The following is a 15809-nucleotide window of genomic DNA, read 5'->3' on the forward strand; positions in this document are numbered from 1 at the left end:
GACAACATCGTGACCGTGGGTTTTTCTCAAGGGTACTCCCATTTCCTCCATAAATTCAATCCTACAAATTCTTCCATCATCATTCACTTGTCTTAATTATCCGTTTCCCTCAGCCTAACTTGCGTAACCGCGGGACTCTAAACAAAGATTTCATTTCAAGACAGCAGCAAGTAACCAGAAATACATTGAAATGTGAGCAGCAGGAGCATTACACCTGGAAATGCGAACAACTGCAGCAAATAACAACAATGAATAGCATTGTTCCTACAATAAAATGTATATTAAAATATTGGGATTGTTAACTATTTCTACTTTTAACCTTGCATGTATTTAGGTACGTTACATACATAGGCTACATACTAATATTCAAATTGGCCATATCTTTTACTATATATTTTGTTAGGTAGTTGGTGAGTACTTCAAATCCTATATCCGTAGCTACACTCACTCTATAAAAATTGTTGCGAAATTACCACATTATACTGAAATATGGATATTTGGATAAGGCACACACTAGTTTCTAAGTGAAGTCTTGACCCGACTACGGCAGATCCCATAGTTTTAGAGCTATGGACTTTTAAAGTTCATTTTTTATATACAGTAGAGCGTCGATTATCCGAAGTAATTGGGGGACATGGGTGTTCGGAAAACTGGTTTGATCGGATAATCGAACTGTACTGTACTGTACTGTACTGCACTGTACTGGACTGTACTTCTACAGCCAGTGCCAAACCGACAGAAGTGTGCTGATTGTTGAAACACAGCGACTGGCGGCTTGGCCGGTCAGCAGCGCCTTATGAGGCCCCATTAGAAGCAATGTTCCGCCAGCGGTGGCTCAGTGCGGCGACTACTGTGGGAAACTTGGTTTGGGAGTGAGGGGGATGATGGACGGTAGGGTGGGAGAGTAACAGGTGCGAGCGAGTACACAGTTCGGTTAAGCGGTCGTTCGGTTGACCGACGTTCGGATAATCGACGCTCTACTGTATATATATTTTCGGGAGCCTGTAACTCCGAAAGGAATCATTTGTGCACGAAAGTTGGTCTATACTTCTTGTCTTATTTTCGTGTCAGGAACCATCTCCCAAACGTTGTCGGTGTTGTTTTGAAACACCCTGTATATGGTTTGCTCTTCATTATATAAAGACTTATAAGACATTATTACGAAAAAGGACTCGGTGGATTCCCCTCACCCAAATAGCAACATGCTGAAAAGCTGCATTTTGCTTTGGAAAGGTGGTAACCTAGGTTAAGAGCTCGTTAAAGTTCATTAAAATTTAACCGACTGAGCGTGTAAAATTTGTTTTCTAGAATATAAGAAATGCCAAGGAGCGCAAAGAACGTTAATTTCTCTTATATAGTCTGTGCTCAAAACCACGAAATTATTTTTTAATAGGGATACCTCTGGTGCGTAGGGTCCATAGTTCGATCGAAACTAGGGCCAAGTGTGGCTTTGTGGTGGTCAAACACCGTGTGTGGGGGGGGGTCGTTTATCGGGGTCCTCCCTTTACCCCACTTTCTTCATTCCACCATTACATTCATTTATCAACATCACCTTCTCCTTTAGCCTGCATGGCACATGCTTGGGACGTAAAAGTGAAAGATTTTTATTTCATTTCATCTCCATATAGGAAGACGAACAAACATCAAATCATGTTAGACAAAGTCAATACAAGGTACCTTGATTAAGAAATGTTACACTGATATTCTATCTAGAATAGTAAAATTAATTAATTCATCATAGAAGTTTGTAGCAAAACTGAGAGATAATATTTCAGCTGCTTCTGGGTCATTGAGTCTGATCTGGAAAATCTAAACCCAGGTGAACATGACAAAAACAGTGAACCAAATGACCAGGGACCCATGTCATCAACCCTGGAGAGTTATTAACAGTTAGTAACAAAACCAACAAAACGAAAATTCTGTTCCACCTTGTGTTGTATGAAAGAATGAAATTTACCAGCAACGGTGTCGACATTCCAAACTTTATGTGGGTGCGTATCAATGGCGGGACGTATTATATGTTTCCAGGAGACCATCGATATTTTTTTCAGATTTCCTTTCAGCTTAAATCTTCTATGAACACTGCCATAAAGGGCTGTGCTTGGTTCTATTCAGGCCCGTAGCCAGCCCAAAAACTTAGGGGGAGGGGCGGCTGAAGTTAGGGGGGCCCGATCCAACCATATGATAGTTCATCACCATATTATAGTTCTTTTGCAAGCCTACTGTAAAACTTTTAGGGGGCCAGCAAAAATTTAGGGGGTCCCGGCCCCCCTAGACCCCCCTGGATACGGGCCTGATTCTATTCACAATATAGTTCCATTTTTATTGTGAGGGATTGCATTTGAGTAGGCCAGAGCAGTATTTCTTTCAGAAACAATGTTCCAGGGGAGAGAGACACTTGGTATTCTGGGGGGGGGGAACTGCTGATACTATTCTATTTATTATTATATCATAGACGTATTATTTTGGTCTCCGGGGGGCACTCTTAGGACTCCGGGGGGGGCAATATCTCCCCAAAAACAGGTCTGGAAGAAACACTGGGTCAGAGACAGGCAAGAAAGGAGCGAGTGTGTTGCTTTGCACAAACATATTTGAAACAAACAATTATGTTTCAGAGGTTAGAAATTTTAATTTCCATCCCAATGTTTTAATTGCTTATTTTTTATTTCTTTATTTTATTTTATTTTATTTTGGATAATGACAAGTGAAAAGTATTTATATTTTGTTTCTATCGAACTAAAAATCTTGTGTATGCGCCGCACCCACAAGATTATTTGTGTGGGTGGTGGAGCCCCGGAGCACCCACGTAGCCGGCACGCATGGTTACCAGTAATTAAATCAAATAATAAATTAAGTACTATTACTGTTCATGCTGCACTACCACTATTGCTATGCTGCACTGAAAATAGCATTCCTTTGCCACCTAGGTTATATATAATGTCAATCTACGTATTAATATTGGATCCGAGCTGCACCGGGAATTGAACCCGCTACTTGCGCACCGAAATTCCATTAATCACGAGGAAGCTACAAAAAATAATTAAATATTATGCCTAAAAGTAGAAGACCCTTACCTTTTATTTGACCTGAAACCGTTCACCAAACTGGAAGCTAGGAACTAAAGAACTTAGAACACTTTATTTTAATATGTAGACTAGCTGAACCGGCGCTCTCTACACAGCGCATCATTCACATATGAGCATGACTCTCCTTGTCATTTCTCACATCTGCACATGTTCCTTTACAGACACAAATGAAAGACCTTTTGATAAAAATTGGCAAGGGATATCATAAAGAGGAGATTTTTTCGACCTTTTTCAATATATCGTACTGTTTGCAAGATTTGAGCCTATTTGGGGTTGAAGTTTCTAATTCATGTATGATCAATGTTTTCTTTCTTCTTGCATGCAGTATATAATAAGCAACTACATTACACACATAATTAATTATAATGTCAGTGATGTAAGGTCTTCATTGGGCAAAACACTCCAAACTATAAAGATTCATCTTAGACCGGAGAAATGGTTTTTCCTTCTGGTTTTTCATTATCATTTGGCCCTGAAACAAACGCCGGAGAGATATACTAACCCCGCATACAAAAGTGTTGTGCTGAAATGTATAATTAGTAGGATGCTTTTTTTTTTTAAATTAACACTTAAAATAATGAAATAAAGAAATAACGCCCATTTCTTTTAAATAATCAATTAGAACGGAACAATCTGCACAAAATTTGCAATCGATCAGTGAAAACAGCATACTTCTAGAGCCTATGGTCCCCGAGAACTCACTATCGAAAGGCTTGGCCACAGACATATGAACTTTTCTTGACCACAAACATATAAAGTTAGTATTTTACCCAAATATAGAATACCCTTACCTTTTATTTGACCTGAAACCGTTCACCAAACTGCAAGCTAGGAACTAAAGAACTTTCAACACGTTATCCGTTCTGGATCGTTCTGAAGAATTTTAAAATTATAATAAAAATACATTTTAAAAGACTTACCATTAGGTTTTCGATCTTGGATAACGGAAGAAAAACAAGGAACCACTAACGTTAGCACGAAAAAGATCAAATTACTTCTACAGATCACCACCATTGTCGGCGTTTTGAATCAGCCACTGTGTAAGTCTATAACAAACAAGTTGATTGTTTCACCGTGCAATCGGTAATGCTCACCAGTTTATTAGGCACCGTGTAATTATGGTCTTCACGTACTATTATTCTCTGTGTTCCCCTACTCTATTCGTTGTGAAGAGGAGAGGGGATGATCAGATATCTCTTTTATTTTATTTGTAGACATTTCCTCGCCATCCATGTTATTTAAGACCGCACGGCATTGTGGTGACCTTCCTGGAGGCAAAAACCAATAACCATCTTGCATCGCCTATGTCGCTACTACAATAACAGCACCAACTGGTTTCTTTTTCGGTGGAAAAAACGTAATTTTTCTATTATATAATCATGGTTCTTGTTGTATATTTATCTAATTCTTACTTTTTACTTCTGTTTTGCCTTGTTTTACTGCACTACTTTCGCCAAGATAACTATTATGCTCTTTGCCTTCCTGTTCCTACTTAAGTTAATATCTGTTGGCGATTTAAAATAACAGTGTATGTGATAAATTTTGCTGTATGGTACGGAGTCACTATACATATTTATAAAAGTGTCCAACCTTTCACCTTACGCATGTCCATCCTGCTCTGGAAGATGCCGGTACCGGTAATTGAGTGTGCATATATGTTATATGTACAGTATGTTTCCTAGGTGTTTTTAAAATATATTGTCGCTAGACACGTTTCTTTTTTTCTTTTTCCCGTTTCATCTTTTTTAGGACAGGGTCAAATGTAATCGAATCTCAAGATGACATTTTGACCTTCCTAGCAGGAAAGCTAATTTCCTCAGTGGTATCAATTTTATTTGGAAATGCAAGTGTTGCTAACTACATCTATATTTTTTAATGTATTGTTCCCAATGCCGGAATTACTACCTTGGCAACTAGGAAAACGTGATGAGGAAGGTTCCTTATTAAGAGCTGAATTTTAGGTAAAATATTTTCTAATTTACATATCATAAACTCACAACTTTGGGTGAGGAGTGGTAACAGAGCCTTAGGACACAAGGGATAGAAGCGAAAGAGACATAGGGAGGTATTGCTCTGCATTCACAAAAGGCAGGAAGACTCAAATTAGGGATGCGCACGAGACAAGATTTGAGGCTGTCTCGTCTCGAAAATGTGCTGTAAAAGTGATGTCTCGACTCGAATTTTGTCAGGAAAATCCTGTCTCGACTCGTCTCGTGCGCATCCCTAACTCAAATATGACAATCTAGCAATTGGCCCCGCATGTTATAGCAGACAATATATTGCATCCCTTCGTCTTCCTTCATCACATCATCATCATCTTCAGAATATAGCAAATGAACAACACACATACACACTATTTCGTGGTTCTGTGCTCAAGAGTTCCGGAAACTGGTTAACGAAAGAAAAAAATAATAAACATTTATTCCTCTTTTAATGGTCGCAGAGACTGTCGAACGGCAAAAAATCATCGAATCCCTCCCGACCTAGCCCGCATTTTTGGACTATGCCTGGATTTAATCATACAATGTCTCAACAGTATTTGATGATATTAGGACCAGAAATTGAAATGGTTCATAAATTTCATGATCAATGGATCGGAGGCTATCAAATACGACGACCTGGGCTCATCTGCACATCTGTATGACCCGGGCAGACATGGGAACGACGAAATATCGCCATATTATGTTGCGTCCAGTGCATAAGACAATTGAGTCCACTTTTTGTCATTTTGGATATATTTCACCTTAGGGCTCATCTGCACATCTATATGACCCGGACAGACATGGGAACGACGAAATATCCCCCATACTTATGTTGCGTTCAGTGCATAAGACAATTAAGTCCACTTTTTGTCATTTTGGATATATTTCACCTTAGGGCTCATCTGCACATCTGTATGACCCGGACAGACATGGGAACGACGAAATATCCCCCATACTTATGTTGCGTTCAGTGCATAAGACAATTAAGTCCACTTTTTGTCATTTTGGATATATTTCACCTTAGGGCTCATCTGCACATCTGTATGACCCGGACAGACATGGGAACGACGAAATATCCCCATACTTATGATGCGTTCAGTGCATAAGACAATTGAGTCCACTTTTTGTCATTTTGGATATATTTCACCTTAGGATTCATTTGCACATCTGTATGACCCGGACAGATATGGGAACGACGAAATGTCGCCATACTTATGTTGCGTTCAGTGCATAAGACAATTGAGTCCACTTTTTGTAATGTTGGATATGTTTCACCTTAAAAATCTCTAGCTTGGTAGCCTGTTTTTGATTGGTTTGATTGACCAATTAGTCCTCTGTAATTGGTTTGCGGCTTTATATGTGATATGTTTTTAATTATTGAAGTGTGGCTCTCTAGAGAGTCAGACTTCAGCTTATAACTTCGTTTTTAACTAATTTAGATTGGACACTCAGTTTCGCACAGATTGTCTACTCGTATTTAGGGCAGTCCCCACTGCCAATAAAATATCTCTTGACACAACAGGTTGCTCAAAATTTGTTATTGATGGGTTGGTTATAACACTTCTGGTGCTTCGGGTCTACTTCGGGTCCACAACTACAACACACATCTGTAGTGATCTTGGGGAACTCTGATTGGGATGTTTATATTGATAACAATTCTAGCAAGGTGTTGGACGGGGTGTATTCGTAGAGTGTTCAACGTTGTACCTACTCCACTGGGTCATTACAACATTCGGTGTTAACTTACTTGATCGGGATTAAGTAAAATTAGCCTGATCACATTAAGAGGACCATTGTTGATTTGAATCCAGGTTCTACCTGTCTGACACAGCAACCAAAGCAACCAGAAGACTCGGCGCACTGATGGCAATCCTGCTCAGTGCCAGCTTCTCACATGAAGCAAGGAAGAACATCTACACTACTTGCTTACGACCAATCCTACTATACGCACACCCGACCTGGGAGCACGCTGCACCTTCTCATCACCGACAACTACAGATTGTCCAGAACAAAGCGGCAAGAGCTATCACTCGACACGAAATCGGCACAACAACCGCCCAAACACACGAGGACCTGGAACTTCCGTTCCTCCAAGAAGTCACTGAACAGCTCTCCGCCAGATTCTGGGCAACAGTCCACAATCACGTCAACGACGACATTGCAGCCATAGGAACAATCGCCCCCCGAAGAGCAACATTTCGAATGCCACGACCTCCGTAGGAATGTGTTAGCCTACAACGCCACCAAGGAGGGCTCGCGACAGTCGCAGCCCCAAAAACACAAATAGAAAGAAAAAACACAAGCCAGAAGAATACTCAACATGGAAGGCAAGAGCAAAAGCTCGAAACTTGAAAAACTAAAACCCGCCAAGACCAACGAACGAACGAATCCAGGTTATGTTATGAAAATCAACCTTCTACTGGATGCGTTCTGCTTGGATGATATGAAGCTTGAGAGTGGTCGGTATACCCTAAATCAGGAAGATGATCGGTGAGGTTGTTCTACTGAATTTTTCTTCTTGATGTGCGAATCATGTGAATATCCTTCGTTTGCTGTGATACTGCAATATTCTTCTTTGTATGTAAAGTCTGTATTAATAAACTAATTCTCTTATTTGGTTCTGATTAGGGGCCGCGGTTGCTCAGTGGTAGAGCGTTCACCTCTGGTGCTTGGGGTCCTGGGTTCGATCCCAACCCCCGCCAAGTGAACTTTGTGGTGGACAAACACCGTGTGCGTGGGTTTTCTTGGGGCTCTCCCGTTTCCTCCCACTTTCTTCATTCTACCATTTCATTCATTACTCATCATCACCGTCTCCTTTAGCCTAACCGGCATAACCGTGGGATGTAAAACTCAAAGATTTCATTTCATTTCATTTTGGTTCTGATTATTTTGTTTCAGTAACTTTTGCTAATCTTATTTCTGAGATTTTTGTTGTTGTTGTTGTTTCGGTTTGCAGCTTGTTCTTTTACAGATTTTTTTTCTTTCAGAGGAAACTACTTAAGCATAGCTCTTGTTACATCTTATGTTCTTTTCATTGATTCCTTTCCAACTATTATTGTTACAACCAGTATTTACGATTTTGTTTCGGGAGTGAACTTTGCTACCTTTAGTCCTAGAAATGTGAAAATTCTGCAAAATATTTCATTTCTTTAATATGGTAAAGAAAATTTCCTGGGGGGGGGCTTAAGCCGGAAGTCCCCTTTAAATACGCCACTGGTTACAACGTCTCTTCTCGATGTGTCTTCCCTCTGAAGTCGTTAAATGTATCATTAAAAAACAAACTACAGTAAAACCTGCCTTCAACGGACCCTTTATTAAACGGAAAACTGTCTTAAAGGAAATATTTCATGGTCCCATGGATTTTGGAGTAAAAAACATGTAAAAGTCCCTTCATTAAGCGGAAACTGTGTTATGCGGACAACGGAAAGCAAAATAAATCTTTAACGGAAAATTTTGAGTTTCAGACTACATCGTTTAGAAAATTTTTAAACATCCTGTGAGAGGGTAAACATATACTGTCTGCGATAAATTCTTCGTTCTTTTGTTAAATCTTTATGGGCAGTGTTGACCTTCGTCAATCACTACTCATATTCAGCTCCCACAATTTTTCGCTAGTCCTTCGTAGCATGTCAGCTGTCAGTCTTCTTTGTAGGCGTACTTCTGTTCCGTTTGTGTAGCAACTAGCGACAGCCAAGAAAAATGAGAAGAAAACTGACAAAACAAAGTTCTGGAAAAAAAGAATTGAGGTAAAGCAGAAGTTATATATCTCCATCACGTGTCGTGAAAACAAGGAGAAAAGAGTTCAGAGGACTTTCAAAATTCCAGAGAAAGCTTTTCTGTGTCCTGAAGTATACCGCAGCCAAGTAGTAGCAATGTATGCCAAAAATCCTGCTTGACTATTGGGAAAAATAAAGGAAAGTGTGCACAACATATTTTGTGTTTATTTTAAGTTTTTTTGGGTATTAATCCGTAGAAGGAAAAAGTATTGTAATTGAACAAGTTGCGTACATCAATATATTTTCTCATTATGTCCGTTATAAGCATATATATTTTTTTAACGGAAAGGTCTATCTCCATTAAGCGGAAACCTGTCTTTAACGGAAATTTTTGCGAGTCCCGCTCGATTCCGCTGAAGACAGGTTTCACTGTACTTATAAACGGTTTCCAAACAATTTTTTTCTTTAAATTGTGTTTTCTTGTACATTTTTCATAGCACCTTTACCAAAGAGATAAATGAAACGTAGTATTTTTTTTCGGTATTCTTTGCACATTTTGTGAATGTTTCTGAACAAGTACCTTTTTTTACAGGATGAGGGTGTTAGCCTTACCCAAACCCCCAAGCTGGAAGTCAGTGGAGAGCTTTTGTGAACGCGGCATTGAACCTCCGGGTTCCATAGGCCATAGAGTTAGTTAGTTAATTAGTTATTCTTTGCACATTTTGTTTGTGTTATATTTTTTTCATGTAGTTCACAGAGCACTTGTTTGACGTAATTTTGTAGAAATTTCACCCAAAGTATATATAAATATAAGTTGTACTTATCTTTAAATCAAATGATCGTAAATACACACGTACATTCATCCTGATGTAACTACATTCGCCTACAAGCCACGCCGTTCAACGTATCGAGACCAAATTTTAAGCTTACGATTTTCACAAGATTAGCTAGTTTTTTTTTTTTTTTTTTTTTTTTTTGTAATTGTCTTTCTACTACCAAAAATATGGATAGTTTACTGAAATGTGATAATCAAAATTTCTGAGGTTTTTTTTTTTTTCAAATTCGGCTATAGTGATCTGCTTCATATTTCATAAACCAAATACTTCATTAATGATAACCGTATAAATGGTTTAAAGCGTTTTTTTTTTTTTTTTAGAGAAGTCCCAAAATGATTTAGGATTTTACTATTTTAGATTTAAGGGCTTTCGGCATCTATGGCCATGTTAGCCCATCACTAGGATTAGGATTAGGTATTAGATTTCTGGGCTTTCAGCATCTATGGCCATGTTAGCCCGTCACTAGGATTAGGATTAGGAATTAGATTTCTGGGCTTTCGACATCTATGGCCATGTTAGCCCGTCACTAGGATTAGGATTAGGTATTAGATTACTGGGCTTTCGGCATCTATGGCCATATTAGCCCGTCACTAGGATTAGGATTAGGTATTAGATTTCTGGGCTTTCGGCATCTATGGCCATGTTAGCCCATCACTAGGATTAGGATTAGGTATTAGATTTCTGGGCTTTCGGCATCTATGGCCATGTTAGCCCGTCACTAGAATTAGGATTAGGAATTAGATTTCTGGGCTTTCGACATCTATGGCCATGTTAGCCCGTCACTAGAATTAGTATTAGGTATTAGATTTCTGGGCTTTCGGCATCTATGGCCATGTTAGCCCGTCACTAAGATTAGGATTAAGTATTAGATTTCTGGGCTTTCAGCATCTATGGCCATGTTAGCCCGTCACTAGGATTAGGATTAGGTATTTGCTTTCTGGGCTTTCGGCATCTATGGCCATGTTAGCCCGTCACTAGGATTAGGATTAGGAATTACATTTCTGGGCTTTCAGCATCTATGGCCATGTTAGCCCGTCACGTTTTTGAAAGATGACGTTCCTTGGGGAGCATACTATCCGAGAAAAGGGGAGGAAGGAAGAGGCCTGGGATCTATATGTTAGGTAGAGCCTTTCTATTTCAAGTGTTCCCGTTCTGGCGCTGCTATCGATATATATTTTACCGTACGTCCCTCGAAAGATGTGGGACAAGTTGCTGCGGTCGACATTTTTCAATTCTTGAATGCGGAAGCGTTGTCACAATGAATTATTTCACGGACTTTGCTGTCCTCTGTCTTGTTAGCCATTCTAAGTAGCCTACGATCTTCACTAGTCAAGACCAGAGACTGAATGACAAATTGGCAACACAGCTGACGTCATTCACTTCTTTTCCCTAAGCAAAGGGAGGGTGGCGGGGGTGGGGTTGAAGTATATTTCGCATATTTTCCGAGGGCACAGGCAGTAGCGTACCCAGGAATTTATTTCGGGGGGGTCCAAACTAAATATGAAGCTATTTTATATTAAAATTGCTAAAATTGCCCCTAAAATTAGGCTAAATTTTTAAAAAGTCGAAATTTCGGGGGGGTCCGGACCCCCGTGTCCCCCCCTTCCGTACGTCCCTGGGCACAGGTGAAATAGACAGGCTCTACTACCCCGGCATTTGCCTGGTATGAATGAGAAAAGCTCAGGTTAACCTCATTCAAGATGGTTGACCTGAAAAGAACTTTTTACACTTGTACGACTGAGTGCCTGAATCGAACCCGGGACCAAGTTTCAAAAGGAATAGTTTACTTTTGAGGTTAGTTCTTCCTGGACTCTTTAAATTAATTAAGTTATTTTATTCATATTTCATAAATATATATTTTATTTATAATAAGATTTTTGTTTATAATAATAAAATTTATAATAAGATATAATAAGATCATGAGGGACGTCCAAGAGTGTATGACGGTGGGAAAGAGAGGAAGGGGGCGAAGGAGACTACAATTAATGGATTATATAAAAACAGAAAGATCATACGTGAAGACGAAGAGGTTAGTGGAAGACAGAGCGTGGAGCATGGAAGCTTCTCAGCTGCGGCAAGTGACCTGCCAATAAAGGCAGAATACCCATGATGATGATCACAATGTGGTATTAGTTATTTCTCATAAACAAGTTGGCAAAATGTAGTTTACTCTTGGGAATGGAGTGAGGTTCTATCGGGCAGATGATTTTGTTCTTATTAAATAAATAAATATTTCATTAACAACTCTATAATATGCCTTATGTTATTTCTTGTGAAATAAATCATTAAGGGAGGTTTATTCTTGGGCGTGAGTTTTTATTCGGAAAAGTTTCCCAAACCACCTTTAAACAATTCCGTTACCCAGATGACTATTTTTCTTGTTTTACCGATGAAAGACTGGATGCCGTTGGGAATCTAATAAAGAAAATACGTGGTTTAAAGAAAAACAGAAATACAATCTTCATTTTATAAACCAAAAACTATATTTGAAAATGTGCATGCAGTGATTCATTAGTTAATTGGATCGCTAGAGCAACTGCTACATTATCTATCAACTTTCCTGGTGTCTGTGCCAATTAAAACAAGTTAATGCCTTATAAATAGGGCTCGAATTTCTGTTTCTTAAAAGAATTGAAAATATGCATGCATATATGACCTAAAATTGGAACAATATGACCTAAAAAAAACAACGCCGTCTTTCGAGTTGAAAAAGTGGGTGAATATATAGGGGAAGCATTTCTATTATTCAATTAATACTAAAACAATATACTAATGAAGGACATGAAACTATTTCAGCCGCCCGCCCCCTTTCAAGCTAATGCTCAAATGACACTATTGCTAAAAAAAAAAAAAAAAAAAAAAAAAAAAAAAAAACCACCCATTTTCACAATACTGTAAATTTTGACTTTACTCATCTGAAAACTATAGTCAAGGATGATAGGGTCTATGATAAAAATCCTTCAAAACAGAAAACTCCTCACATTCGAAAAAAGAAATATCCATACATTCAGAGTGAAAGAGAAAAAGATGGAAATTATCATACGTATTAGTGATATTTTCAGTTGGTGACCCGGGCGAAAATTCTCCCGGGATTCATATCTCTGGTCATGCTCAATGTAGATTACCAGAATTGTTTACAGTACTACTTTCTTTTCGTTTATTTAAAGTTTCCCTGGGTGAAGATGGACATGTCTTGCACCAACATGCAAGAAAGAAATTGGACTTCAAGTATATTTGCAGAGAAGGAAGAATTTAAAATTTTAAAGATTTCATTTCATTTTTCTTTCTTTCTTTCTTTCTTTCTTTCTTTCCCCTATTTCTTAATATTTGCATTCCACTGCTGTGCACATTGATTTCTCGCCGTTTTGGAATCTTTTTTTCACATTCAAGTGAACTTTATGGAAGGTGGTAACATTCGCGTGATTATTTACTCTGTGGCGCGAGCAGTATTGAGCACAAAACGGGATCCAGACGAGAAGTACACTCATGTACAAAATGATTGTCGCATATCTATAACTGTCTTCTTGTAAGAATATAATTTGATAATGATTTTGCAGGGTACTTTTAATACTCATACTATGTGTATAATCGGTAAATGAATATTTGTGGTAAATTGCATGGGAACAGAATTATAAATACGAAAATTAGAATGAGTAAAACAAAATATTGCTAAATGGACAAGAAAGTTTTATTTTCGTTTTATTGTTCTTATTTATTGCTCTTTTGACATGAAATTTGCCACATACATGTCTTTGCCGATTATACACATACTAACATTATAAGAAATACCGGGCGAATTCGTTATAAAAGTTATATTCCTACAACAACATACTTATAGACATGCGACAATTATTTTGGACATGAGTGCACCTCTTTAAAAGTCGAGACGACACGAGACACTTCACGAGTCTTGTAGACAATACTAGTTCACGGAAGCGTTTTACGATTCAACACTGTTATTGTGTTCTATGATTCATTCTGAAATAGCGGCATATAAATAGATGAAGTGATTCATCGAACACAATGAAGAGCGAGAGAATGATTCAATGTTTAAATATGAGAAAGTCATTACACAATTTGTATACTGAAATAATACATTTGGTTCAGATGTTCTTACATCACCTCCTTCTTGGACTTTTCGTGCCGTAAAAGGATTGCAAAATGAAATGAAATTAAATATTTCCGTTTAACGTCTCGTGATTATGCCGTTTTAGGCTAAACGAGACAATCATAAAGGGAAATGAATGATGATGGACGAATTGGTGGAATAAAAAAGTTGGAGGATACTGGAGAAAACCCACGAAAATGATATTGTCCACAACAAACTTACTTGGCCGGAGAGCGAACCAGCGACCCCACGTACCAGAGGTAAGCGCTTTATCGCTGAGCCACCGTGCTCCCTTAAAAGGATTCTGAAAACTTTTATATGAAACAAGACAAAAATTCAGGGTAGAAATTTCGTACACAAATTTTCAAAACGGGACGAGGCAAACATTTTCGAGAAACGAGACGACAGGAGAAAGAATCCGTTGAGAATTGAGATTGAGACGGAACTTCTAAAAATAATTATGAGACGAGACGAGACGAGACGAGAAAACTTTATTTTTTGTCTCGTCTCGTTTCGTGGATAGCAGTACTCAGTATTGATTAAATGGTTCGAACTACAGCCTAACAGAGAAAATTAATTTTCGGTGATTATTCCTCTGAGATGCGCACGATTTGAAATCTAATCAACCTATGTCCTTCATATCGCTTTATCTACTTATAATTGAGCAAAATTTTTTTGTGCATTGGTTGAACAGGTGAAATTCTATGGAAGGAATTATTCGGTAATTATTCCTCTATGGTAGCATGATGTGTAATCTCACCGCTTAATGTCCTATCAATTAATGGTCACTTATCACCATAAAGAAATTGTGAGGACTGATTGAAAGATTTGGACTCTATGAAAGAAGGTAGGTTTCCGGTAATTGTTCCATCATGACCTGTGAAGTTCCGAAAATCTTTAAGTTTTACGTTCCACGATTAAGGCGGCTAGGCTAAAGGAGACAATGAAATGGTGGAATGAAGAAAGTGGGAGAAAACTGGAGAATCCTGAGGAAACCCACCACACAGTTCACTTGACGCGAGCTGGGCTCGAACCAGTAACCCCATACATCAGAAGTGAACACTCTAGCACTGAGTTACGGCGGCCCATGTGAGGTTCCGAACCCGACCACCTTTCGTCTTACTGGAGTGCCAGTTGTCACAATCTCGGTGTGCAAATATTGGTCAGGTTGAACTGTACCATAACTTCACTTCGCTCCAATAATAATAATAATAATAATAATAATAATAATAATAATAATAATAATAATAATAATAATAATAATAATAATAATAATAATAATAATAATAATAATTTTTAATTAGATATTGGAAATTACAGACTTATCCGTCCAATTACAATTTCCATAGAGTAGAAATAAGAACATACATCTGTTAATGACATCATTTTGCGAGCCCTCACAACGGCTGGAATTCCTTCCATTCGTGAACCGTCAGGCTGTTGTTGTTCTGAGACAAATGACTAGCATGGGATTTTACATGTTCGGACATATTTGCTCATTCAAAAGCTCCCATTGACTGTTATGAATAGTGCAGAAGTTGTTAGACGTAGAGAGGCAAAAAAGGAAAGGAAATACAACAATTTCCTCGACAAATTTATTTTTGCTCCAATAGTCATCGAGACGAGTGGGGCATGGGGTTCTAGAAGCCTTGATTTTATCAGAGATGTAGGCAGACCCATATCTATCGTTTCTGGAGATGTTCGTTCAGCATCCTTCTTAATACAACGTATATCCATTACGGTCCAACGTGGCCAAGTTTCGTCAGTTCTTGGTACGTTGCAGCCTGGAAAGGAACTGGAGAGGGTACGGTATTTCTTCTCTAGTATAACAGAAACAAGGAACAATATCATAATTACAAGTGTTAAGTACACTTTTAATGTAAAAGTTATTTCCCAAAATTCTTGTAACACAATCCAAAATAAATATGCTCACTTTTATTTATATTTCTAGAAATTCCATTATGTTATTTCTATTTTTATAGTCTATTTATTGTGCCACAAGATCATTATTATTATTATTTTAAAAAGTTGTAAACTATGATATATTCAGCCGAGCCTTTTCATCCAAAAATGGAACATTA

The 15809-nt window shown here is 38.2% G+C and overlaps 1 protein-coding gene across 1 annotated transcript in view; it reads right to left on the reverse strand.

Moving 5' to 3' along the window:
• Positions 1-4290, reverse strand: part of LOC145672736 (phospholipase A1 member A-like) — a 69479-nt gene extending 65189 nt beyond the window's left edge. Inside the window, exon 1 of the mRNA XM_081741911.1 lies at positions 4007-4290. Within this exon, the coding sequence (XP_081598037.1) occupies positions 4007-4100 (94 nt within the window). The 5' untranslated portion in view covers positions 4101-4290. The remainder of the gene's footprint in view (positions 1-4006) is intronic.
• Positions 4291-15809: the final 11519 nt, after the last annotated feature.

Source organism: Thermobia domestica, chromosome 16 (genome assembly GCF_964235325.1).
Source record: "Thermobia domestica chromosome 16, izTheDome1.hap1.1, whole genome shotgun sequence".
Taxonomy (NCBI): domain Eukaryota; kingdom Metazoa; phylum Arthropoda; class Insecta; order Zygentoma; family Lepismatidae; genus Thermobia; species Thermobia domestica.